We start from the raw sequence: 26402 nt of genomic DNA on the forward strand, positions 1-26402 counted from the left end.
TACTCTTACTTCTACCTCATTCGCTTGTTCGCTTATTGTGCTTCAGTGGCACTACTTCAGATTCTGCTGTTTGTGCTCCTTATATTTATCACTCTCTGAGCTTCGTGCAAACAAGGAGTTTCCCTGCACCCTGGTGTAGATGACAATAAACGAATCGGAATCAGAATCAATGCAATCTGCATTGCACCATGAAATGCAGTTGAAAGAGGATTACTTGCAAGAAGACATTGCAAAACTAAAAGTACAGTGGGAGATGGCAATGTTGGCAGTATTGTGGTTTCACACCGGAGAGCTCTGGGCCGGGGGAGGGGGAGGGGGGGGGGATGGAAGAGCACATGATGTGCTGACGTCTGGTCAGTCAGAGGAAGTGAAGCTTCTCGCTGTTGAGGAAGTTGTTGAGCCGTAAATCATTTGGATTTTAAAACTGGCAGCATTGGTTGCTGGTGGAGGCGCAGCGCGAGGGGTCTGCTGAGCTGCTCCCTCAGTGACGGATGGACCAGATCGTGTAAGTCCACCTCGTTGTCTGACTGTGAGGGTCTCGTCAGGCGTGTCTGACAAGTCGCGAGAGAACGGGGGCAGAGGTAACTATCAAACCCCCAAGCGTTGGGCGCACACGGTGCCTCCTGCTTCGTCGCTGCCCCCGCCGACGTTTGCAAACTGCGGCTTCGTGAAGGAAACCCGGGCTGGGTGACCTGCGATCATCTGAGTTTGTGGCAAGGCTGGAAGGTTTTGTGATGCTCTCTGGTCTGAAACTGAAAGAATTGCGGTACAGTCAAAGCGAAATGGAGAAAGAAGTTGTACACAATCGGCTGACAAATAATTTTAAAGATTGGTTTTACATATTGAGAAATAGGGAACTACAGATGTATACGGGACTGCTGCTGCTGGTTTACAAAAGAAACAATGTCGGAGTATCTCAGCAGGTCAGGCAGTATCTCTGGAGAACATGGATAGGTGACGTTTCGGGTCGGAATCCTTCCTCACACTCAAGAAGTCTGAAGAAGGGTCCCAACCCATAACATCAGCTATGGAGTCCAAAGAGGGGTTCTGGCCCAAAACGGCCCCTTATGGAGTCTGAAGTCTTGTTTTAAGCAACTGCAGATGCTAGTGTACAAAATAGAAGACACAAAGTGCTGGAGTAACTCAGCGGGTCAGGCAGCACCTCTGGAGAACATGGATAGATGACCTGACCCGAAACATCACCTATCCATGTTCTCCAGAGCTGTTGTTTGATCTGCTGAGTTCCTCCAGCACTTTGGGTACTTTGCACAAGTTTCCGGCATCTGCAGTTCCTTGTGTCCACAATGACATTCTTACTAGCTGCAGCTGAACAGGCCTGTAAATGCTATAACGCACAGATAAATATATAATAATCAATAATATTATAAATTAACAACTGTAATACCAGGTAACCATTAAGGTGCAAAACCGTAGTCTGCAGAGCAATGAACGACATGGTCCATAGAACATAGTTGGTGACATTAGTATGAAGTTATGTTCAAGAGCCTGATGGTTGTTGGGGGAAAAGCTGTTCTTCAACCTGGAGACCACGGTTTTCAGTCTCCTGGACCCTCTTCCTGACAGTAGTAAAATGAGAGAGTGACCAGGGTGGTGTGGGTACATGATGATATTGGCTACCTTTTTGAGACAGCTCCTCCTATAGATCCCTTCGATGGAGGGGAGGGAGGTCAGTGCCCATGATGGAGGGCAGTTGTCCACCACTTTTTGCAGTCTCCTTCATTCCTGGGATTTGAGTTGTAGAAGAAAAGGATGGTTTTGGAAAAAGTAATCGAATTAACCTTTCGGCTCAGACAAGGTTAACTATTATTCTCTTTCCAGAGATGCAGCCTGCCTAGTCTTTCCAGCATTTTCTGTTTTTATTTCAGATCTTCAGTAATTGTGGTTTTTTTATATACTCATCCAGGAAATGTTTACTTCGAATGGCTGAAGGAAATCATTAACCAAGGGCTGAGGGAGCCCATTTTGCTCCTTGTAGTTGATGGTCTTTCTCAGCTGTTAGTTGAGTCATAATTACCGACAATCTGATGAATTTTCAACCTTTGATTTCACCAGAGCAGTATTAACCAGAATCAATCTTCCAAGTAGTGACTCATCAACATGAGGAGGAGAGGATGAGGGGAGGTTGTAAAGCAGCAATGAGGTATCAGGTCCACGGCAAGACTGAGGAATGATAGTGAGCTGCCTGAGGAACAAGTTGAAGCGGGTGCAATAACAACACTTAATAGAGACACAAAGCGCTGGAGTAACTCAACAAGTCAGGCAGCATCGCTGGAGAACATGGATAGATGACATTTTGGGTCGGGACTGCTCTTCAGACTGATCAAAACCTAAAAGATGTTTGGACGGGTACAAGGAGAGGGCAGATTTGGAGGGATATGGGCCAAAACGTGGGCAATTGAAACTAGCGTGGATGGGACATTTTGGTTGGCATGGAGGAGTTGGGCCGAAGGGCCTGTATCCGTGCTGTATGCTAGATTACACCCATCATTGTGTTTCCCTTTCCACTACTTAAACATTATCTCAGCACGTCACATCTCAAGGATCACGTTTTGCTGCAGGAGTCACTGCCTGATGAACAATTTCTGATATTGACAGTGGCATTAACGCTCACGTGTGAATAATAAAAAGAAATGTACAATGCTGAGATGGAGCTGATATCGTAAGTAGGTCAAAACATCCCATGCACACACAGAGCACAAAGGCAGCTTTGTATCCCGTGGTCAACAATGTTGTGTGAAACCAATGGGCCACAGCTGCTCCAAAGTCCAGAATAGTTCATCAATTTGACCGGAGACTTCCCAGAACCTTAAGGTACAAACAAATCCCCTTAAAGAGCAAAGGGCTCACGTGCCCCTGGTCCTATGTTTGATGCTGTTTGAAGTTAGCATGTTAGCAGAAAGCAGCAGCATATTTAGTCAACTTCAGCGAGACATGTGTACAGAACCACATGCTTCAGCTTTAGTTATTGGTTTTAGTTTCAGAGACACAGCATGGAAACAGGCCCTTCGGCCCCCTGAGTCAACACTGACCATCGATCACTCGGCCACACGAGTTCCGTGTTATCCCATCTACTCCCCACACACACCAGGGGATATTTACAGAGGCCAATTAACCTACAAACCTGCACAACTTTGGAGATGTGGGAGGAAACCCATGTGGTAACAGGGCGAACGTACAAACTCCACATAGACAGCACCTGCGGTGAGGATGGAACCCGGTCTCTGGCGCTGTGAGGCAGCAGCCCTACCAGCTGTGCTGCTCGCATTTAGTCAAACTATAGAATGTGGAATAATATAGCACAGGAACAGGCCCTTTGGCCCACAATGTATGTGCAGAACACAATGCCAAGGCAAACGCGTATCTGCCTGCAAATAATCCATATCCCTCCATCTACTGCATCTCCATGTGCCTCTCCAAAGTCTCCTAAATGTCACTGAGAACTCATGTGGACCGCTCACCTACACAAGGTCAGGATGATCTTGTAACCGGGCTCCAAACGCTTCAATCTATCCGTCGGTGGGCATGGACCCAGTGAACGGTGACACTGTGAAAAAAGATCAGTTAAGTTTGGTTTAGTTTGAAATTTGGATACAGCTTGGAAACAGGCCCTTCAACTCTGTGCTGTCCCTGAATCTGAATGTTTTAGGTGTATTTCAGAGTGCTGCCCCGGTCAGACTTCCATGCCAACCAAGAGGCCCCATCTAAGCTAGTCCCATTTGCAGATTTAGCGGGATATGGGCCAAAGTCGGGCGTATTTCAGTGCTGTATTACTCTCTGACTCTAGAGCGGACATAGGTAGCGTCCCAGAATTTGCTGTGAATCAGGAGTTGGAATGGAGGGAGGAACTCAGCAAAATTGCACCCACCAGCATAGGGGTAACTGAGCAAGTCACTGGAGGCTTGGAGCTATGTGGATCCTTTTGGACTATGTTCTGGGGTCTTAAAATTAACTCATGGGAAGTTGATATGTTAGGTTTTTTTTAATTGAAAATGACTAGTTTTGGAAGAGGTTCCATTAGATTAGGAAAAATAATAACCGTAACTCGTTTACCTGGAAAGGGAGGGTGAGAGAAGGCCTTCGTGGTGGTGAAACTGTGGAATTCATCGCCACAGACGGCTGTGGAGGCCAAGTCATTGGGTATTTTTAAAGCAGAGATTGACGGGTTCTTGATTAGTCAGGGTGTCAAAGGTTACGGGGAGAAGGAAGGAGGATGGGGTTGAGAGGGGAAGATAGATCAGCCATGATTGAGTGTGAAGTACACTCGATGGGCCGAACGGTCTAATTCTTCTCCTATGACATGAATTTATAAAGTGGAAAATAATGGGTCACAGGCAGCATCTCTGGAGAACATGGGTTTAAGGTGAGGGGAGGAAAGATTTAATAGGAATCTGAGGGTAACTTCTTTACACAAAGGGTGGATATATGGAATGAGCAGCTGGAGGAGGTAGTTGAGGCAGGTAGTATCACAACTTTTAAGAAGCATTTGGACAGGTACTTGGATAGGACAGGTTTAGAGGAATTTATAGGCCAGATTGTGGTTGATCAGCCATGATCGCAATGAATGGCGGTGCTGGCTCAAAGGGCCGAATGGCCTCCTCCTGCACATATTTTCTATGTTTTTTATGTAAATGTAGTCAGGTGGGACTAGTGTAGATGGGACTGGTTGGTCGGTGTGGGCAAGTTGGGCCGAAGGGCCAGTTTCCACGCTGTACCACTCTGTGACACAGAAAACTGCAGATACTGGAATCTTGAGCAAAAGACAAAGTGCTGGGGGAACTCAGAGTCAAACAGCATGCTGGTTTAAATACTGCCTGACCCGCTGAGTTCCTCCAACACTTTGTTTTTTGCTCAGGAAACAATGGGGAAGTTAGCTTATCATCTGACCAAGAGAAAATGTTGTAATGTCATTATTAAAGATGATAGAGCAGGGCACTTGGTAAAATTCAAGTTATCAGGCTATGTTTACATGGGTTTGAGAAAGGTTAATAATGTTTGACCAATTTATTGGATTTCTTTGAAGAAGTAGTCTACTCGTATAGGGTACTTTGATACTTGGATTTCCAGAAAGCATTTGATAAATTGCCACATCAAAGGTTATTGTGAAACAGATTTTCTGAAACACTGGGTGAATCTATAACCAGGGTGCTTTAAAAATGTAGACACAAAGTGTTGGAGAAACTCAGCCGATCAAGCGGCATCTAAAGAAGGGGCCCAACCCGAAATGCCACGTATCCATGTTCTCCAGAGATACTGCCTGACCCGCTGAGTTACTCCAGCACTCTGTGTCTTTCTTTAGTCTAAACCAGCATCTGCTGTTCTTTGTTTTTACATCTAAGCTTTAAAAATATGGTGCCCATTTTAATAAACAGTTTTGTGTCGCAAGAGTTGAGTGAGTCTGTGAAATTCTCTTACACAGCACATCTTTGAATATTTTTAAGGGTAGATTGATCCCTGGTGGACAAGGGGTGAAAGGTTACTGTGGGTAGACCAAAAGCCTGAGTTCAGGTTATAGTCCGATCAGCCACGCTTGAAAGGCCAAATGACTGACCTGTTGACAGGCTTTACGTTTGTTGTCTTCACAACTCCAAGAGAGAGTTTATGCAAAGTCGCCTTGGAATTTAATCTGTGAAGTGCTGGTATCTTTCTGGTAAATCTATGCTGTCATTTCAATATGGCTAATTGACCTTTTTGAAGGTCTGATGTTCAAAACTGGATGTTTGGTTTATTGTCGCGTGTACACAGATCCAATGAAATGCTTGTTCTGCATGTTACCCAGTCAAATCATAATGAGTGCATTAGTTCCTCTTTAGTGCAGAAAGGGGCCCTTCAGCCCACCGAGTCCACACCTACCGGCGATCATCCCGTACACCAACACTTATCCCACACATTAGGGACAATTTATAACTTTACCAAAGCCAATTAACCTACAATCCTGCACACGTCTTTGGAATGTGGGAGGAAACCAGAGCATCCGGGGGCAACCCACGCATTCACAGGGAGAACGTATAAACTCCACGCAGACAGCACCCGTAGTCAGGATCGAACCCGCGTCTCTGATGTTGTAAGGCAGCAACTCTACCACTGCGCCACTGTGCCGGCCCTCTGGAACAGCGCATAGCGAGTTGACACATTTCAGTGCCATCTTTCAACTCTTGGGTCTATCCAGGACCGTGTGTAGCAATCGCATAAATTCAATCTCCTTCTAATTAGATATTAACCGTACTGTTTAATTGCATGATTAATCGGGGTGAAAATAACAGAGAATACGTTTCCTTTCTGCTCTGTTGGCAAATTGTTATTAATTCTACTTCTGCCACCCTGTTATGCAAAAGTCTATTCTTGATAGTAAGCAAAACACAAAGGAACTCAACAGTTCAGGCAGCATCTGTGGAGGGAATGGACAGGCAATATTTTTTGGATTGGAACACTTCTTTGCACTTTCTGCTGTAATTTCCAATCATTCCTGACCCAAAATATCCTCCGTTCATTCCCTTCACAGAGGCTGCCTGACCCATTGAGTTCCTTTGTAGTTTGCTCAAGATTCCAGCATCTGCCGTCTCTTATGAGAACGCACTGCGCAAAAATGTTTTATTCAAACATTTTAAATCTGCGTTCTTCAGTAGGGGTAGGCACATGGAACTGCAAATGCGGGTTTACAAAAACATTCATGAAGTATTGGAGTAACTCATCGGGTAAGGCAGCACTTCTGGAGAACGTGGGTAGGTGACGTTTCTGGTTGGGACCCTTCTTCAGACTGATTGTAGTAAAGAGAAAGCTGGAAGAGAGCTGGGGCAGGACTAAGCCTGGCAAGTGATAGGTGGTTACAGGTGAGAGGGGTGGGGGAGGGGGTGGGGGGTTGATAGGCAGATGGTTGGACAAAGGCCAGAGATGAAAAGACAATAGGTAAAACATTTTTTCTTGGAGATAACATCTGTTTGAATCTGATATCTCAGCAACTCATGATTGATGGTATAAACATCAATAATTAATCATAGTGAAACCATCTTTCATGCACAATCTTGAGTCACATAAATAAACTTCTATTTTCTGAATTTGCATATAAACAACTAGGTCTACATCAACTCATTTATGCACTTATAATTGGAGTGACGTTGTCTCAATTATTCATATTGCACGTTTTAGTTCATTGTTGTCACATGTACTGAGATACAGTGAAAAGCTTGTTCTGTGTGCTACCCAGTCAAATTATACCATACTTGAGTACAATCATACACAAGTAAAGAAGTGAAACAATTGTAAGCAGGTCCACTTCTGGAATAGCACGCAGAAAGTCGCCATGTTCTGGTGGCATCTTGCAACTTTGCTATTCACCTCTACCCATTGGGGACATTGGAGTTTGTCACAGAGTCATACAGCGTGGAAACAGCCCCTTCAGCCCACGCCGACCAACTTGCCCCCCCATCTACACTAGTCCCACTGGCCCCCGTTCAACCCATATCCCTCCAAACCTATCCTATCCATGTACCTGTCTAATTGCCTTGTAAACTTTTTGATAGTACCTGCTTACACTTTGCACAGGACTTTGTCTCTGGAACTGATGCACTACAATGCTGAGAACTAAATTCTGCACTTTGCATCTTCCCCTTTGCTCTACCTATTGTATTTGAGTTTGACTTGATATTATCTACGCATGTTACATATGATCTGATTGGATAGCATGCAAAACAAAGCTTTTCGCTGTCCCTCGATTCATAAAGCTAATCTGAATCAAGTCTCTGAAAAGACCGATCTTGGCCGAAGGAAATATGCAACTTCTTATTTTCTCACCAAGGCAGGAAACAGAAATTTATTTATTGGTCTCATGGGTTTGTGAATCGCCATGTATGCGACTTTCAATGAGGAAGTTCAATATCCTTCTCTACATCAATCTCCCCCAGCTACCCCTCCTGCCTCGCCAAGAACATTTGCTTTGAAACTGGACCAATCCTTATGTTGCTGACAGTAGGTAAGGGAAGGTTTGCCGTTATGATTTGAGGCACTGCAAGAGACCAAGAATGGCATGGTCACGTGGGTGCAAGGATCTTGATCGAGCGCAGAAGGCTACAGCAAGCATTGGGTGGATAGGGGAGGAATATTTCATTTGGTTTGGTTTGGTTTAGTCATGAGATAGGAGTAGAATTAGCCCATTCGGCCCATCAAATCCACCCCGCCATTCAATCATGGCTGATCTATCTCTCCCTCCTAACCCCATTCTCCTGCCTTCTCCCCATAACTTCTGACACCTGTACTAATCAAGATTCTATCTATCTCGGCCTTAAAAATATCCACTGACGGCCTCCACAACCTTCTGTGGCAAAGGATTCCACAGATTCACCACCCTCCAACTAAAGAATTTCTCCTCATCTCCTTCCTAAAAGAACATCCTTTAATTCTGTGGCTATGACCTCTAGTCCTAGACTCTCCCACTAGTGGAAACATCCTCTCCACATCCACTCAATCCAAGCCTTTCACTATTCTGTACGTTTCAATGACGTCCCCCCACTTATTCTTCTAAACTCCAGCGAGTACAGGCCCAGTGCCAACAAATGCTGATCATAGGTTAACCTACTCATTCCTGGGATCATTCTTGTAAACCTCCTCTGGACCCTCTCCAGAGCCAGCACATCCTCAGATATGGTGCCCAAAATTGCTCACAATGTTGCAAATGTGGCCTTACCAGCTCCTTTTAGAGCCTCAGCACTGCATTCCTGTTTTTGTATACAAGCCCTCTTGAAATAGTTGCTAGAATTGAGTTTGCTTTCTTTACTTACTTCTTTCTTTGACTTGCAAAACAACTTTTTGGGAATCCTGCACCAGCACTCCCAAGTCCCTTTGCACCTCCGATTTCTGGATTCTCTCCCCATTTAGAAAATAATCTACGCCTTTATTCCTACTACCAAGATACATGACTCCACACTTTGCTACACTATATTCCATCTGCCACTTCCCTGCCCACTCTCCCAACCTGTCCAAGTCCTCCTGCTGAGTTCCTGCTTTCTCTACACTACCTGCCCTTCCACCTATTTTCACATCATCCGCAAACTTGGCCACAAAGTCTTCAATCCCCTCGTCCAAATCATTATATACAACGTGAAGAGTAGCAGCCCCAGCATCGACCCCTCTGGAACTCCGCTAGTCACTGGCAGCCAACCAGTAAAAGCCCCCTTTATTGCCACTCGCTGTCTTCTGCCATCCAGCCAACGTGCTCTCCATGCTGGTATCTGCCCTTTGAGACAGGGCGCTCATCAACCATCGTTTAGTATGGTGTAGTTTGGTTTGGTTTGTTTTGGCATGGCTTGGTTTCATTTAGTTTAGATTAGATTAGATTGGTTCGGTTTTGTTGTAATATATAAGACAAGGGGGATGTTGTGATATTGCTGGGACTACTTTGTGTATCCAAGAACTACTTTGTATGGCTGTGTACATAAGTGATGGGTGTGATTAGGCGGTCACTCTGGATGCAGGTGGCCACAGTTCATCACTAGGAACGGGTCTACTTCAGCCGACAATGTGCCAAAACATGATGCCAAGTTAATTTTGGTTCGGGATGCTTCTTCAGACATCTGATCACGTCGTGAGCAAATGTTTAAATGTGCCAAATTGGAGTGGGTACATGTGACCTGTTGTCACATATGTATTGGGGTATCTGTCACCTATGTACAGGTTGTCCTGTGTGTGGGGAACCTGGCTAATGATAAATCTAAGATACAAACTGCACCGTGGAAGATTTCAATCGGCCAACGCCATCTGGTGCGTTTGCTTACGTTAAGATTTTCTTGAATGGAGATCCCCAGTTGTTTTGGTCTGATGTGTAGCTGGTATTGCGCAATGGAAAAGCTGCATGTGAGACGGAAAGCCTTGGGGATCTGTCTGTCCATGAGTGCGGGCTTTAATACCTGTGTACGTGCCGGCAGGAGCAGGTTGTTTACGAATGAATGCCCAGCTGATTCCCTGCTAATCCGTGCAGGTGCCACATTACGCACGCAGCGAGCGGGGATGTCGGCGGTGATGGATAGGATTAAAACTGCTTTATAAAACTAATCAGGGCACATAGCCAGCAGCTCACAGGGCGATTCATTTCATACCTGCATCCACTTCAGAAAAGAGTCATGTCTAAAAGGGCAGGTGACAACACAATTCCAGTTGCTGGAATCACGATGATGAAGATTTCTTTGTTCTGGGGGTAAGTGCCTGAAGGGGTGACCACTGATGTGTGGTCTTACATTTACCACGGCTAACTGCAGATTGTCTTGCATTGTTTCAGGTCAAGTCAAGTCTACTTTATTTGTCACAAGATTTACTTATACAAGATGTGCAGTGAAATGAAAGTGGCAATGCCTGCAAATTGTGCTAAAACTACAAACAGAATAGAGTTGGGGTTTTTTTTAAGACAAAACACAAAAAATTAATTAATACAGTAAATTAGTCCCTGGTGATATGAGAGTTAACAGTCCTGATGGCCTGTGGGAAGAAACTCCGTCTCATCCTCTCTGTTTTCACAGCTTGACAGCGGAGGCGTTTGCCTGACCGTAGCAGCTGGAACAGTCCGTTGCTGGGGTGGTAGGGGTCCCCCATAATGTTGCTGGCTCTGGATCTACACCTCCTGATGTATAGGTCCTGCAGGGGGGGCGAGTGTAGTTCCCATAGTGCGTTCAGCCGAACGCACAACTCTCCGCAGAGCCTTCCTGTCCTGGGCAGAGCTGTTCCCAAACCAGATTGAGATGTTGCCGGACAAGATGCTCTCTACAGCCCCAGAGTAGAAGCACTGAAGGGTCCTCAGAGAGACTCTGAATTTCCTCAGCTGTCTGAAGTGGTAAAGGCGCTGCCTTGCCTTACTCACCAGTGCGGCAATGTGTGTTGTCCATGTCAGACCCTCTGTGATGTGGACTCCCAGGTATTTAAAGCTGCTCACCCTATCCACAGTAATCCCATTTATCTCCAGTGGCGTGTACATCCTTGGATGTTGAGCCCTTCTAAAGTCCACAATCAGCTCCTTAGTTTTTGTGACATTCAAGAGGAGGCTGTTGTCCTGACACCAGAGTGCCAGATCAGCCACCTCCTCCCGGTAGACCTTCTCATCGTTATCGGAGATCAAGCCCACCACCACAGTGTCATCAGCAAACGTGATGGAGCTGAACCTGGCCACACAGTCATGTGTGTACAGGGGGTACAGAAGGGGGCTAAGGACGCAACCCTGGGGGGATCCTGTGTTCAGGGTGAGGGGGTTCCCAATCTCGTTGTACCCCTGGGTACAATGACAATAAAGATATATTGTATTGTTGTATTGTTAGATGTATGTCTCCCCATCTTGACTACTTGGAACCTGGCGGTGAGAAAGTCCAGGACCCAGGCACACAGGGGAGTGTTAAGCCCCAGTTCCAGCAGCTTCTCAGCAAGTCTGGTGGGGACTATTTTATTGAAAGCTGAACTAAAATCAATGAACAGCATCCTCACATAGCCCCCCTTCTGGCTGTCAAGATGAGAGAGAGCGGTGTGCAGAACCTGGGAGACCGCGTCATCTGTGGATCTGTTCGGACGGTATGCGAACTGCAACGGGTCCATATTGCGAGGGAGGAAGGCACAGATGTGGTTCAAGCTGCTCGCTGATTGCTGCCTGAGTATCGATTATTATTATTGCCAGGTGTACTGAGGTACAGTGCAAAGATTTTTGTTGCGGGCTATCCAGTCGAAGAAAAGACTATACAATCAAGCCATCCACACTGCACAGATAAAGGATAAAGGGTACAACATTCAGTGCAAGATATAACATTGAAGTCCGATAATGTCCAATTAAAGATAGTCCAAGGGTCTCCAATGAGGTAGATGGGAGGTCAGGATCACACTCTCGTTGGTGATAGCATGGTTTAGTTGCCTGATAACAGCTGGGAAGAAACTGTTCCTAAATCTGGAGGTGTGTGTTTTCACACTTCTGTACCTCTGACCTGATAGGTGAGGGGAGAAGAGGGAGTGACCGAGGTGAGACTGGTCCTTGATTATGCTGATGGCCTTGCTGAGGCAGTGTGAAGCGCAGATGGAGTCAATGGAAAGGAGGCTGGTTTGTGCGATGGTCTGGGCTACGTCCACAACTCTGCAATTTCTCTAAAGGAGAAGGTGATAGCACCATTCCAGTGTCTGCAATAGAGAGGATGATTTCTTTACTATGGGGGTAAGAACCGTCGTGGTGTGTCAGCAGGAGTGTGTGGCTGTTCAATAATCAGCTTCAGAGTCTGATTAGAGGCCTTGGGAGATTAGCTTGTGGGGATAGTAGAAAGCATAAACATACAGACAAACCCAGAGAGCTTGTTTGTTGAGGACTATGCTTGCCATCTTTAAAAGAATTGTTGTTGATTTCCTGTCAGGTGCTAGAATTAAACATTGAGATATCCTTTGCCAAGAAATTGTCTGTATGAATGAGGATAATATGCAGATGAGGATTTCTTGCATGCTTCTTAATCTTTCAAATATCTTGCTCAGTAATATCGCAAATAGTTTCAGGCATGGGTTATCCTATGAAAAGTGTCATAGCGCCAAGTGTTTAGTTTAGAGAAGGGCATGGAAACAGGTCCTTCAGTCCGAATCCACGCCAGCCATCAATCACCTAGTCACACAAGGTATCACAAAATGCTGGAGTAACTCAGCGGGTCAGGCAGCATCTCTGGAGAGAAGGAATGGGTGATGTTTCGGGTCAAGACCCTTCTTCAGACTGATCTGGTCCTGGTCAGACTAGTTCTATGTTATCCCTCTTTCTCATCCACTCCCAACAAACTAGGAACAATTTACAGAGGGCCAATTAACCTACAAACCTGCACGTCTTTGGGATGAGGGGGGAAACCAGAAACCCGGTCTGAATCCCCCTCAGATCTTGATACATTTCCCCGCAATATTTTTAAGAAGGCCTTTGTACTCCCGGTAGACTCTGGAATGTCATGCACTGCAATTTCAAAGTTCCTCTCAGCGTTCTCCTGCAGTGCAGTTAGACGGGGAGTGGCTGGGTTCAGACCCAGCAACAATAAGCAATGTGAAGACGGCAGCTGTGACTTTGCCTTGCCCTCTATCCCCGCCTTTCACAGTAAGCTCTTTTATTGCCAATCAGTTACGGCTCCAGAGACTTTCTTTAAAGCCTTTGTGACGTTTTACGAGTCTCTTTATCGGGCGGCAAGTACCACGATAGATCTCCAACTCAGCTCCAAGTAACTGACAGGGGCATTTGGTTCACATGTATTCAAGCGTGGGGGAACTATTGATGGCTGCTTCTTCAAGGATGGAGCCTCTCCTCAGACTTCAATGTGCAACGTTTGACCAATCAGAACATTGGTGCTCAAACCCTGACTCAATAAATTCTGTAGTTTTAGAGATACAGCGTGGAAACAGGCCCATCAGTCCACCAAGTCCACACTGGCCAGCAGTTTGTAGGTTAATTGGCTTCGGTAAAAATAGCAAATTGCCCGTAGCGTGTAGAATGGTGCTGGTGTACAGGGTAGTGCTGGTGTACAGGATAGTGCTGGTGTACAGGGTAGTGCTGGTGTACAGGATAGTGCTGGTGTACAGGATAGTGCTGGTGTACAGGGTAGTGCTGGTGTACAGGATAGTGCTGGTGTACAGGATAGTGCTGGTGTACAGGGTAGTGCTGGTGTACAGGGTAGTGCCAATGTACAGGGTGATCTCTGGTCGGCGTGGACTTGATGGGCCAAAGGACCTGTTTCCGTGCTGTATCTCATCTAAACTAATCACCCGTACACTAGTTCTATGCACAAGTGACAATTTACAGAGGCCAATTAACCTACAAACCTGCAAGTCTTTGGAATGTGGGGGGAAACTGGTGCATCGGGGATAGCCCACGGGGAGAACGCACAAACTCCGTACAGGCAGCACCCATAGTCAGGGTCGAACCCGGGTCTCCGGCGTTGTAAGACAGCAACTCTACCGCTGCGCCACTGTGCGAAATCTTCTGAGATTTAAAATGGCAAATGCACAGAAGCAATTTTGAAATCTTAGCGATGTAGACTGCCAAAGCAAAAATATATTAAGAGGAAGTGAATCGGTGAAATCTGTGTTACGAGAATAATGTCTGGGTTTGGGACTTTCAGCTACAGGGAGAGGTTGGGCAGAAGGATCCAGCTGAAACCCTCTGATCAGCACAAGCCAGATAGAAGTATATCAAATTATGTGAATAACAATTGTGAAGAAACTGTCCCTGAATCTGGAGGTACGTGTTTTCAAACTTCTGTACCTGATGGGAGAGGGGAGAAGAGGGAGTGACCATGGTGAGATACCAGCGCAGATACAATAATGGTATTTAAGAGATTTTTGAATAGGCACATGGGATATGGATTATGTGCAGGCAGATAAATGGTCTTGCTATCTTGTTTGGCATAGACAGTGTTGGTCGAAGGGCCTGCTCTTGTGCTGTGCTGTTATTTGTTCTGCTCTACAGCTAACAATCTCTGTCTGGTTTCTTCCAGAGTTCCTGCTCTTCCAGTGAAAAACCTAAATGGGTCTGGCCCAGTTCATCCGGCTCTTGCAGGTAAGCTGCCAGGTGTTCATAAGGTCATTAGTGATAGGAGCAGAATTAGGCCATTCGGCCCATCAATTCTAGTCCACCATTCAATCATGGCTAATCTTTCTCTCCGGCCTAACCCCATTCTCCTGCCTTCTCCGCATAACTTCTGACACCTGTACTAATCAAGAATCTATCTATCTATCTCTGCCTTAAATATATCCAGACTTGGCTTCCACAGCCTTCTGTGGCAAAGAATTCCACAGATTCACCAACCTCTGACTAAATACATTTCTCCTCATCTCCTTCCTAAAAGAAGGTCCTTTAATTCTGAGGCTATGACCTCTAGTCCTAGACTCTCCCACTAGTTGAAACATCCTCTCCAAATCCACTCTATCCAAGCCTTAGTGTTCCCTTCACTCTTTGTGCAAGTAGTCATAAACCTGTACAGCAAGTGCAAGTGCAAAGTGCATCTGATCCCACCACCAAGCAGCAATGAAGCTATTAAGAGGTAGCACAATCCACTCATATATTTTAAACCAAACTCAAAGTGCTGGAGTAAGTCAACGAGTCAGGCAGCATCTCTGAAGGGAATGGATAGGTGACATTTCGGTCCAGGACCGTTCTTCAGGGAAATATTTCCAAAAGTATTCTCAATGTTGGGGTGGCACAGTGTTGCCGTGGTAGAGTCACTGCCTCACAGCGCCAGAGGCCCGGGTTCGATCCTGACTACAGGTGCTGTCTCTACGGAATTTGAACGTTCTCCCTATGACCGCATGGGTTTTCTCCGGGTGCTCCAGTTTCCTCCTACGTTCCAAAGACGTATGGGTTTGTAGGCTAATTGGCTTCTGCAAAATTGTAAAATTATCTAGTGTGTAGGATAGTGCTAGTGTATGGGGAGTTCGCTGATGGGCACGGACTCAGTGGGCAGAAGGGCCCATTTCCACACTATGTCTAAAGTCTTTTAAGGTGAGAAGGCCAAAGTTCAAAGGAGATGTTTAAAGGCAAGTATTTTCTTTACACATGGTGGTTGAGGCATACAGTAGTGGAATTTAAGAGTCTTTTGGATAAACATATTGATTTGGAAGGATATAGGTTATGTGCTGGCAAATACATCTTGGTCTTGGCATCATGTTCGGCACAGACAATGTGGGCCGAGGGGCCTGTTTTTGTGCTGAACTGTTCTATGTTCTATCCAGCCCTCAACTGAGATTAGGGAACGGAACACACTGACTGAGGAAGTTCCATTTTCTATACAGCTCATTGTTGAGAAATCCAGTTCACTGCTGAGCAAAGAGGGAAGCAGAAACAGTGTGTTAATACCGGAACATGATTGCAGAACTATTTTCAACGCTTATATCTGATAGCATTGCACAGTGTCACCAAATGGCTGTGTGGATTTTCATTCAGGAAGTCGAGCTTAACCAAATCCACAAAGGATAAATCTTGAATCTGAGTGACTGTGTAATCTTCAGTATTAAGCAGGATTTTAATTGCAACGTCAGGAATAAGCAAGTGCCCTGATCAACGGAAATGGTATTTTAAGAGTCATTTGTTTCGTGTGATAGATTTAGCGGAGATGTGATGGGGAAATCTTGGATTATAACATATAATATTTGTGGAACAACTAACATTATATGAAGAATTGCTGATGCTGGTTTGTGCCAAAGATAGACACAATGTGCTGGAGTAACTCAGTGGGTCGGGCAGCATCTCTGGAGACATGGATAGATGACTTTTCGGGTCCCATCTGAAGAAGGGTCCCGACCTGAAATATCACCCATCCTTTTTCTTCAGAGATGCTGCCTGACCTGCTGAGTTACTCCAGCACTTTGCGTCTGTCTTCAACATTATATTTAAAGTGGCCTTGAAGTTTGACAATGAAATGGTTAAATTACCTTTTGTTGGCGTTCCCTGCAGGAATGACCGGGATCCTGATGTGTGCAGCTGGACTTCCCGTGTGCCTGACCCGGGCTCCCAAACCCATTCTTCACCCTCCGCCTGTCAATAAGAGTGAAATAAAGCCCGTGCCTGGGATATCAGGTATCTGCAGGAAGACCAAGAAAAAGCATCTGAAGAAAGGTACGTGGACAAGCCTGTGCAGATCCCCCTAGCTGAGCAAGAGAGTAGGCGGCAGAGAGGCCGGCACAGTCATAGAGTTGCTGCCTCATAGCGCCAGGCACCCGGGTTCGATCCTGACCATGGGTGCTGTCAGTGTGGTGTTTGCAGGTTCTCCCTGTGACAACGTGGGTTTTCTCTGGGTTCTCCATAGACCCCCCCCCCTGCCCTCAGTGTAAAACATCTCTCAGGCCCCCTTTAAAATCTTTCTTCACACACCCTGAAGATTTGAGCATCTGCAAAGTGCTGGAGGAACTCAGCAGGTCAGGCAGTATCTGCGGAGGGAATGGACAGTTGACATTTTGAAGAAGGGTCCCAAACCGAAATGTTGTCTGCTTGTTCCCTCCACAGATGCTACCTTACCGACTGAGTTGCTCCAGCCCCTTGCTTTGTAATTGAAACAGATTTAAGTGTTGTATAGAATTAAATGTACAACTTGTTTATTGCAGTAATGGTTCCCTGTGGCTGGGCTGGAAGGTGTCCAGGCCTTTTGGATTGATTGTATTGTATTAATATTGTATCAATATTGTATTGATGATAATTAGTAGTGCTCACAGTGGACAGTTCAGGCAGTTGATCTCCACAACTCCAGTAGTATAAGAAGATAACTGCAGATGCTGATACAAATGGAAGGTATTTATTCACAAAATGCTGGAGTAACTCAGCAGGTCAGGCAGCATCTCGGGAGAGAAGGCATGGGTGATGTTTCGGGTCGAGACCCTTCTTCAGTCTGAAGAAGGGTCTCGACCCGAAACGTCACCCATTCCTTCTCTCCCGAGATGCTGCCTGACCTGCTGAGTTACTCCAGCATTTTGTGAATAAATATCCACAACTCCAGTGATATCGGCAATCTGTGGTTCCTTGTGGAAACACAAGAAACTGCAGATGCTTGAGCAAAACACACACAGCTGGAGGAACTCAGTGGGTCAGGCAGCATCTGCGGAGGGAATTGACAGACGTTTTTTTTAGTTTATTGTCACGTGTACCGAGGTAAACGGTGAAAAGCTTTTTTGTTGTGTGTTGTCCAGTCAGTGAAAAGACTACTATGCATGATTACCATCAAGCCATCCACAGTGTACAGATACAGGGTGAAGGGAATAACATTTAGTGCAAGATAAAGTTTGATTCAAAATATTCCAAAGATGTGCAATGCAGAAGATGATGATAGTTGATGATAGGATCGGGACCCTTCCTCAAAACTTAACCCTAATCAATAAGTCTGAAGATGGGTCATGACCCAAAATGTCATCTATCCATTCCCTCCAGAGATGCTGCCTGACCGGCTGAGTTCCTCCAGCACTTTGTGTTTTTGCTTTAGTTCCTTGTGGGTTATGACCGTTTTACTGACTATTGTGGTTCCCATTTATATCACTTTATTCTTTTTACATAGAGTGAGACAGCGTGGAAACAGGCCCTTCAGCCCAACTTGCCCATGCCGACCAACATGCCCCATCTACACTAGTCCGACCTACCCACATTTGGACCATATCCCTCTAAACCTATTCGATCCATGTGTCTGTTACATTTTAAGAAGTTCCACCTGTCATCTTGAAATGTGTTCCACTTTCTCATCCACTCCCTGCACGCCAGGGGCAATTTACAGAGGCCAATCAACCTACAATCTCACATATCTTTGGGATGTGGGAGGAAACTGGTGCACCCGGAGGAAACCCACACTGTAACGGAGAATGTGCAAACTCCACACAGACAGCACTCGAGGTCAGGATTAATCCTGGCTCTCTGGCATTGAGGCAATGGCTCTATCAGCTGTGCCACCATAGTGCTTGAAGCCTGCATAAGGTCATAGTAGCAGAATTAGGCCATTCAGCCCATCAAGTCCACTCCGCCATTCAATCATGGCTTATCTATTTCTCCCTCCTAACCCCATTCTCCTGCCTTCTCCCCATAACCTCTGCCGCCTGTACAAATTAAAAATCTATCTCTCTATGCCTTAAAAATATCCACTGACTTGGCCTCTACAGATTCACCACCCTCTGACTAAGGACATTTCTCCTCATCTCCTTCCTAAAATAACGCCACGGGCTCAGCGATCAATGGAGCAGCAATTAAATTCAGCACTGATCAAGAGCCCGGGATTAGAGATGCGCACGTATGTCGGAGTGTTGGAGATAATTAGCGTCATAGGGAAGGGAAGGGAAGGGTGAAAACCATGGTACGATTAACAAAAATGAGAATTTCAAATCTCAGCACTGTTTAACCAAAATCCAGCTTAACACGGTTGGTAGAGTTATAGGTAAACAATGTTCGTTTGAGCCAATTTTGATCCAATTTGTTGCTCTGCCAAGGATTTTTACTTTGGTCAACTCCCCCAGGATTGACATCACTAACTTGTCCTTTACTTGAATTAAACTCATTGGCCTATAGTTACAGTTTGTTTCTTCCTGTCTTTATAAAACAATGCTATAACCTTATTCACCTTCTAAACCCACGACACCCCTGTTGATAGTCAGCAGTAATTAAAAGGTTGCATTTAGTGTTGCTACAATTTTCTGGACTTTTTTTTCATCTGGGTCCGGTGAGTTATCCCTTGTCAAAGGTGTTAAACCCGTCTTGTTATGTCTGTCTCATGAAATACTTCTGCAAACGTGCTAATCATCCCTTGCATATTCTCATCCAAATTGTTGATGTAGATGACACAGATGGTCCAGGAAGGGAAAAAAATGTTAGTGGAGAGTTTGCAACAATGGAAAAGACAGTCCAACTCTCTGGAGCCCAATTCCATGGTTATTGAATTCTGTAATCATTGCAGACAACTAACAAGGTTATGGTCTGTGAGGCACATGTGCAGAGTTTAATAAGCCCTGTGGAAATTAGCTTGGAATCCTCAACCTTTCGTCATCCTTCGAGGCCAAGTTGTTTCCGTCACAGTGTTGTAGACAATAGGTGCAGGAGTAGGCCATTCGGCCCTTCGAGCCAGCACCGCCATTCAATGTGATCATGGCTGATCATCCACAATTAGTACCCTGTTCCTGCCCTCTCCCCATACCCCCTGACCCCGCTATCCTTAAGAGCTCTATCTAGCTCTCTCTTGAAAGCATCCAGAGAATTGGCCTCCACCACCTCCTGAGGCAGAGAATTCCACAGATTTACGAGTCTCTGAGTGTTCTGCAAATGATTTTTAGATTTAGAGATACAGCGCGGAAACAGGCCCTTCGGCCCACCGAGTCCGCGCCGCCCAGCGATCCCTGCACATTAACACTATCCTACACACATTAGGGACAATTTTTACATTTACCCAGTCAATTAACCTACATACCTGTACGTCTTTGGAGTGTGGGAGGAAACCGAAGATCTCGGAGGAAACCCACGCCGGTCACAGGGGGAACGTAGAAACTCCGTACAGACGGCGCCCGTAGTCAGGATCGAACCCGAGTCTCCGGCGCTGCATTCGCTGTAAGGCAGCAACTCTACCGCTGCGCCACCATGACCTTTGTTCCACACCTGAATGTTGGTACTGGGGATTTTTTCCCCCTTATACAATAACGATGTCCAATATTATTTTATCTCTCCCAGGAAAATCTCCAGAGGACGTGGTGCGGAGATACATGCAGAAGGTCAAGAATCCGCCAGATGAGGTGAGCATCTTCTATCAGGCAATCACTCAGCCAGATTACTACAGAAAGCCCAGGAGGTGATGGGGTGTCTGGGGGCAACTCAGTGCATTACCTCAATCTAACAGAAAGAACAAAGTCCATGCTCATTAAAACAGCAACACCTCAACAAAGTGATTTCATTCTTTCCTTCCTTTCAACCAAAAAATGGTTCGTAGAAAACTGACCCGAACTAAGATTTGTTTTTAAACAGAATGGAAAGAAATGTGTTTGTTTCTAGGTTTAAATATCTCCAATTGTGAGTGTGTGTGTGTGTGTGTGTCTTTCATTCTTTGTGTTTTTCATTGGTGCTTCATGTCATCTGAGACTTGTAACTCTCTTGCCTGTCACGGTTTCAGAACCATCCCTGCTATAAATTATCTGATATCCAGTACTGGATGTAAAGACGTTACATATTATTAAAGCTGAAGCCTTTGATTTTGAATTTTGACACAAATTTGTTCCCTCAACACATATGCCATTGCCCACTCTGATATCTGTTAAAACCTGACACGAATATCAAATAGACCACGTATGGAATGAGCTGCCAGAGGAAGCTATAGAAGCAGGTACAATGACAGCTTTTAAAAGATATATTTGCACAATTATATGGATAGGAAGGGGATTAGAAGGCTTTGGGCCAAATGGGAACAGCCCAATACACCAAGTTGGTTTGCTGAAGGGCTTGTTTCTGTGCTGTACAACGCGACAACCTATCCACTAAGACATTCCATAAATCCTACTTCTTGGACCAAAGTTTGGGGTCATTTGCTCCAATAATTTCTCGTGACCTGATCTATATTCAGATCTACGACTGTGTGGTAGACAGTAATATCAATACAAGTCATCTCTGGTGTATTGTCTGTGATCATGCTCCTGTCCATCTCTGTATATGTCTGTAATAGTTTGCATTTTTATAATATGATTTCTTACAAACTGAAAATAAAGAATACAAGTTGCTGATGAAACTCCACATTCCTAGTCATCCCATCCTGCTGATCCCACCAAAGGAAGATACATTTTCTATCTAAAATAATACCTCTCACAATAAGGGACAGCTTGGTGGTGCGGAGGTAGAGTTGCTGCCTTACAGCGCTAGTGACCCGGGTTCAGCCCGGACTAAGGGTGCTGTCTGTGCGGGGTATGTACATTCTCCCTGTGACCGTGTGGATTTCCTCCGTGTGCTCCAGTTTCCTTCTACATTCCAAAGACGTGTGGGTTTGTAGGTTAATTGGTAAAAATTGTAAATTGTCCCTCGTGTGTAAGGGGCCGCTGGCTGGTGTGGACTCGGTGGGCCGAAGGCCCGTTTCCACGCTGTATCTCTAAACTAAATTAAACTAAACCCCTACATCCCAAAGCCAGTTGTCAGAGCCAATTATTTTTGGGGGGCATGGGGATTTAATCATTATTATAACTTAAAGGAGAAAATTTAGCCACAAGTATTTCCACTTTGACTTTTCAATTTTTTAAAATAATTATCATGTTCAAAGTAGTGGATCTATAATTTCATGGAGACCATGCGAGATGTTGGCCAATTGTTACCTTCAATCCATGGGCCTGATATGTTTGTGCCTCTGTTGTGTTTGAACCTTACTGGGTAAAATCGATTTCAATCAGCATGGAAACAGGCCCACTGAGTCCATGCCGACTAGCAACCCATAAACCATCACTATCCTACACACTTGGAGCAATTTCACATCTTTGGAGTGGGAGGAAACCGGAGCACCCAGAGGAAACCCACGTCGTCACAGGGAGAACGTACAAACCCCACACCGACAGCACCCGTAGTCAGGATCAAACCCGGGTCTCTCGAGCAGTAAGGCAGCAACTCTACCGCTGCGCCACTCTGCCACCCCAAGGTGACGGAGCGTGTCAGTTACACATCAGTTGTCTACTTAGCAATGGTTTTCACTAGAACTACTCAATCCAGATCTCATCACAACCTTGGTCCTAATGTGGACCAAGGAGGCAGATTCCACAGATGGGCTGAGAGTGATGCCCTGCGATAAAGACCACCTGTGTTGGCTGACCAGCTGAGGTACTCCAGCACTTTTAACCAAGTAGTCCTGGTGAAACTATAGTCAATGGACATCAAGGGAAAATAGTTGGATCAATACATTGCATTGAGGAAGATTGTTGCAGGCATCAGCATTCATTTACCCCGTCTGAGACGTTACTGGAAGGACTCCTCGAGGCAGATCTCAGGCCTGATCACGTTCAGCTGCTTCATCAATGTCCCTTCTTCCATCGTGATGTCGTATCGCAAGCTGTTCAATATTCAATTCCATCCACGGCTCCTGGGAATAGGAGGCAGTCTGTCTCAATATATTAAGCAAGACCCACAATGTACTGGCGTAAACTAAGTAACAAGTAAAGACACAAAGTGTTGGAGTAACTCAACAGGTCAGCCAACAACCCTGGAACATGAACAGGTGACATTTCGGGTCGGGACCCTCCCTCAGACCGAATGCATGGGTGGGGCAAAAGAAAGCTAGAAGTGTGGATGGGCAGGACAATGCATGGCAGGTCATACAGGCCATGGGGGTGGGGGGGGGACAGGGGTTGTTGGGTAGATGGTTGGGCAAAAGCCAGAGATGAACACACACAAGGTGCGAGACCAAGACATGAGCAAACTGAAGGATTGATGAATGGTTTGGGAATGTAAGTGGAGAGGGAGGGGAGGGGAGAGATAGGTGCAAGGTCATCCAGGGCTCAAGGTAGAGCAGGAGGGGTGGTTTATTGATGTTACCTAAAATTGGAGACTGTTGGTTTGTAAGCTGCCCAAGCGGAATATGAAGAAGACAATATGATCATGACCATCTCCAGCAAGAGCAGGTTTGAGCACGTACCGTTGACATTCATTGCCAAGCCCTCCAGCATCGACGTCCCGTGGTCACTATGGGTCAGAAACCTGACATGATCGGCCACATGAACATTGTAGATACAAGAGCAGGTCAGAGGCACAATATCCTGTAACAAAGGACTCAACTACTGACATCCCAAAGACTTTCTACCACACTCAAAGCGCGAATAAGTGTTCTGCATTGACCTGGATACGTACAGATCCAACAGTCAAGAAAATAAAGCACAGTGGTACAGTTTTAGAGTTGCTGCCTTACAGCTCCAGGGACCCGGATTTGATCCTGACTATGGGTGCTGTCTGTACAGAGATTGTACGTTCTCCCTGATGTCGCGTGAGTTTTCTCCAGGTGCTCTGATTTCTCCACACACTTAAAATCATACAGGTTTGTAGGTTAATTGGCTTTAGTAAAAAATTGTAAATTATCTCTAGTGTTAGTGGACGGGGTGATCGCTAGGCATGGACTCTGTGGGCCGAAGGGCCTGTTTCAAAGCTGTATCTCTAAAGTAGATCTCATTGTCACCTGCAACAAAGCAGTTGCTTTGATGGGTACACTGCCACATCATAAAGGTTTTGTTGCCTCACCAGTGGCTCAGAGTGGTCGCATCTCTGATGTGCACTGTGGTTACTTACTCAGGTTATTCCAAGAACACCTCTGAAACCCATAACCTTCACCATCTGCAGATCCCTCAGGTTACACCACACTGACTGGGAATGATGTGATCAGTTCTTCATCATCAAATCCTGGAACTCCCTTCCCACCAGCCGGAAGGATGACACTGGTTCAAGAAGGCTTCACCTTCTCAGGGGTAGAAAAGGAAAAGCAATGCGCACATCCTGAAAAAATGAATAAAACAAAGAAAGTTGTCAAGAGTGGAGGGAAGGAGAGATGGGAGCGCCTCAATGAGGTTTGGTTTAGTTTAGATACACAGCACGGAGGCACCGAGTCCACGCCAACCATTGTTCACCGGTTCACACCAGTTCTATGTTATCCCACTATCACATCCACTACCTACACATTAGGAACAATTTAGAGGCCAATTAACTTACTGGGAATATATTGGGAATGTGGGAACAGGAGCACCCGGAGAAAACCCACGTGGTTAAAGGGGAGAACGTGCAAACCCCACACAGACAGTACCCATAGTTAGGATCGAACCTCGGTCTCTGGCGCCATGAGGCAGCGGCTCTACCATCTGGCACCATATGCCAGCCTTGGGGAAAAGGGCAGTGGGCCTTGGAACGAGTTCATTCGCAGAGGTTGAATTACTTGGTACGATTTGTGCCATTTGAAAGCACATTGCTTCCAATAATTTGACATTTGTTGAAGGCTATTAGCTGGTTGCAATTCACTTAAAATTAATTCAAAATTCATTGCTCTTTTGCACATCACAGTCCAGCTGGGGTATCTCCTAGCAGGTGCTGTCCTAACTAATTGCTGTCCTAAGTACTTCAAGTACATGTATCTCTGTGATAAACATCAAACCTTTACCAACACATTTGACAATGTCTCACTTTTAATTATTTTCACTTTCTTACTTTCCCGTCTAACTACTGTACGGTCTCCACATGCTGTCATGGACAAACAAGAGGTTGTTTTTCTGCTGCTAGGCAGGGGATTGGAACATAACTGCAAAGAATCAAAACTAAAATGTTTAGGATCTTAGAACATACAACAGAACAGCAAAGGAACAGGCCCTTCGGCCTGACTTCCCGTGAAATCTGTAATTCAGACGCTAACAAATGCGCGTTATGTTTAAATTCAATCATCCATTGATATCCCCACGGTGGGCATGTTCTTAAAGGAATTTCAATTGAGTTGGAAACAAAGCAAGGGGCAATTAAAACCCGGCCTTTCCCTCATTAACATGATTAATGAATCTGGCTTTTCATCATGAAACCGCTGTAATTTATAGCACAGGAGGACGCCACGTGGGAATTGCCTGCATGCCAACTAAGGGATACCTCGCTAACCTAATCCTTGCTCTCTGGCGTTTGGTCTGTAGTCTCGCAGGTTACCGCAGTGAAGTGCACATTCAATGTGTTTAAGTGTTCAAGGTTTCTGTTTCCCCCCCCCCCCATCCCCCATCCTCTGTTGTTGTCAGTTCTATCCCCAACACCCTCTGGGTGATAAATCTTTACATAGAACACAAAAACAGAACAGCCCCATCAGCCCACAATGTCATGATGCCAAGTTCAACTAATCTCCTCTGCCTGCACGTGATCCATATCCCTCCACTCACTGAATATTTATGTACCTAATTAAAAACCTCTTACCTTCCCCTATCGTATCTGCCCGACCACGATCCCTGGTAGCGTATACCAGGCACCAACCATCCTCTTTATAAAAAAAATTTAACACTTGCCCCACACATCTCCTTTAAACTCTGCCCCTCTCACTTTGATGCTATGTCCTCTAGTCTTTAACATTTCCACCCTGGGGAAAAAAAGGTTCTGACTGTCTACCCTATCTATGCATCTCATCATTTTATATACTTCTATTAGGTCTCTCCTCAACCTAAGGTAAGGGGGGTGGGAGAGATCTCATTGAAACGTACCGAATAATCAAAGGCTTGGATAGTGGATGTGCATAGGATGTTTCCATTAGTGGGAGAGTCTAGGACTAGAGGTCATAGCCTCAGAATTAAAGGATGTTCCTTTCGGAAGGAGATGAGGAGGAATTTCTTTAGTCAGAGGATGGTGAATATGTGGAATTCTTTGCCACAGAAGGCTGTGGAGGCTGTCAGTGGATATTTTTAAGGCAGAGATAGATAGATTCTTGATTAGTACGGGTGTCAGGTGTTATGGGGAGAAGGCAGAATTGGGTTAAGAGGGACAGATAGATCAGCCATGATTGTATGGCAGAGTTGACTTCTTCTTCTTTCGTATGTCAACTACAACAATCAAAAACGGCAATTGGTGCTTCAGAGTACCGTAGTGGACGCTTTGCTGCAAATTTTGCCAGTTCCGTAGAACTACCCAGGGTGGACAACGAGGACGTAAAGCAGCTCCCACCCAGAGTAGACTTGATGGGCCGAATGGCCTAATTCTGCTCATATCACATGGCATAACAATCTGTGCAACCTCTTCATATGTCTAATACTGTCTAATTCAGGCAGCATTCTGCTACCACACTTTGCATCTCTTTAATACTCCTCTTTAATTCTTCCTCCAATGACTGTTATATGAAATAGTTAGGATCATTTATCTGATGAATTTGTTAAAATTTTCTCGCTGAATAAATAGAAGTTTTAATTTTTAACTAGCAGTAGTTTTTGGCATCTTTCTTTTCCTG

The 26402-nt window shown here is 45.4% G+C and overlaps 1 protein-coding gene across 2 annotated transcripts in view; it reads left to right on the top strand.

Moving 5' to 3' along the window:
- The window catches only part of dtx1 (deltex 1, E3 ubiquitin ligase), a 178234-nt gene that overhangs the window by 133981 nt on the left and 17851 nt on the right, over positions 1-26402 (top strand). For both annotated transcript variants that reach the window (XM_078421549.1, XM_078421550.1), the window contains exons 3-5: positions 14484-14545; positions 16439-16600; positions 20171-20232. In XM_078421549.1, coding sequence (XP_078277675.1) covers positions 14484-14545; positions 16439-16600; positions 20171-20232 — 286 coding nt within the window. The remainder of the gene's footprint in view (positions 1-14483; positions 14546-16438; positions 16601-20170; positions 20233-26402) is intronic.

The sequence above is a fragment of the Rhinoraja longicauda genome, chromosome 25, assembly GCF_053455715.1.
Source record: "Rhinoraja longicauda isolate Sanriku21f chromosome 25, sRhiLon1.1, whole genome shotgun sequence".
NCBI classification, from domain to species: Eukaryota; Metazoa; Chordata; class Chondrichthyes; order Rajiformes; family Arhynchobatidae; genus Rhinoraja; species Rhinoraja longicauda.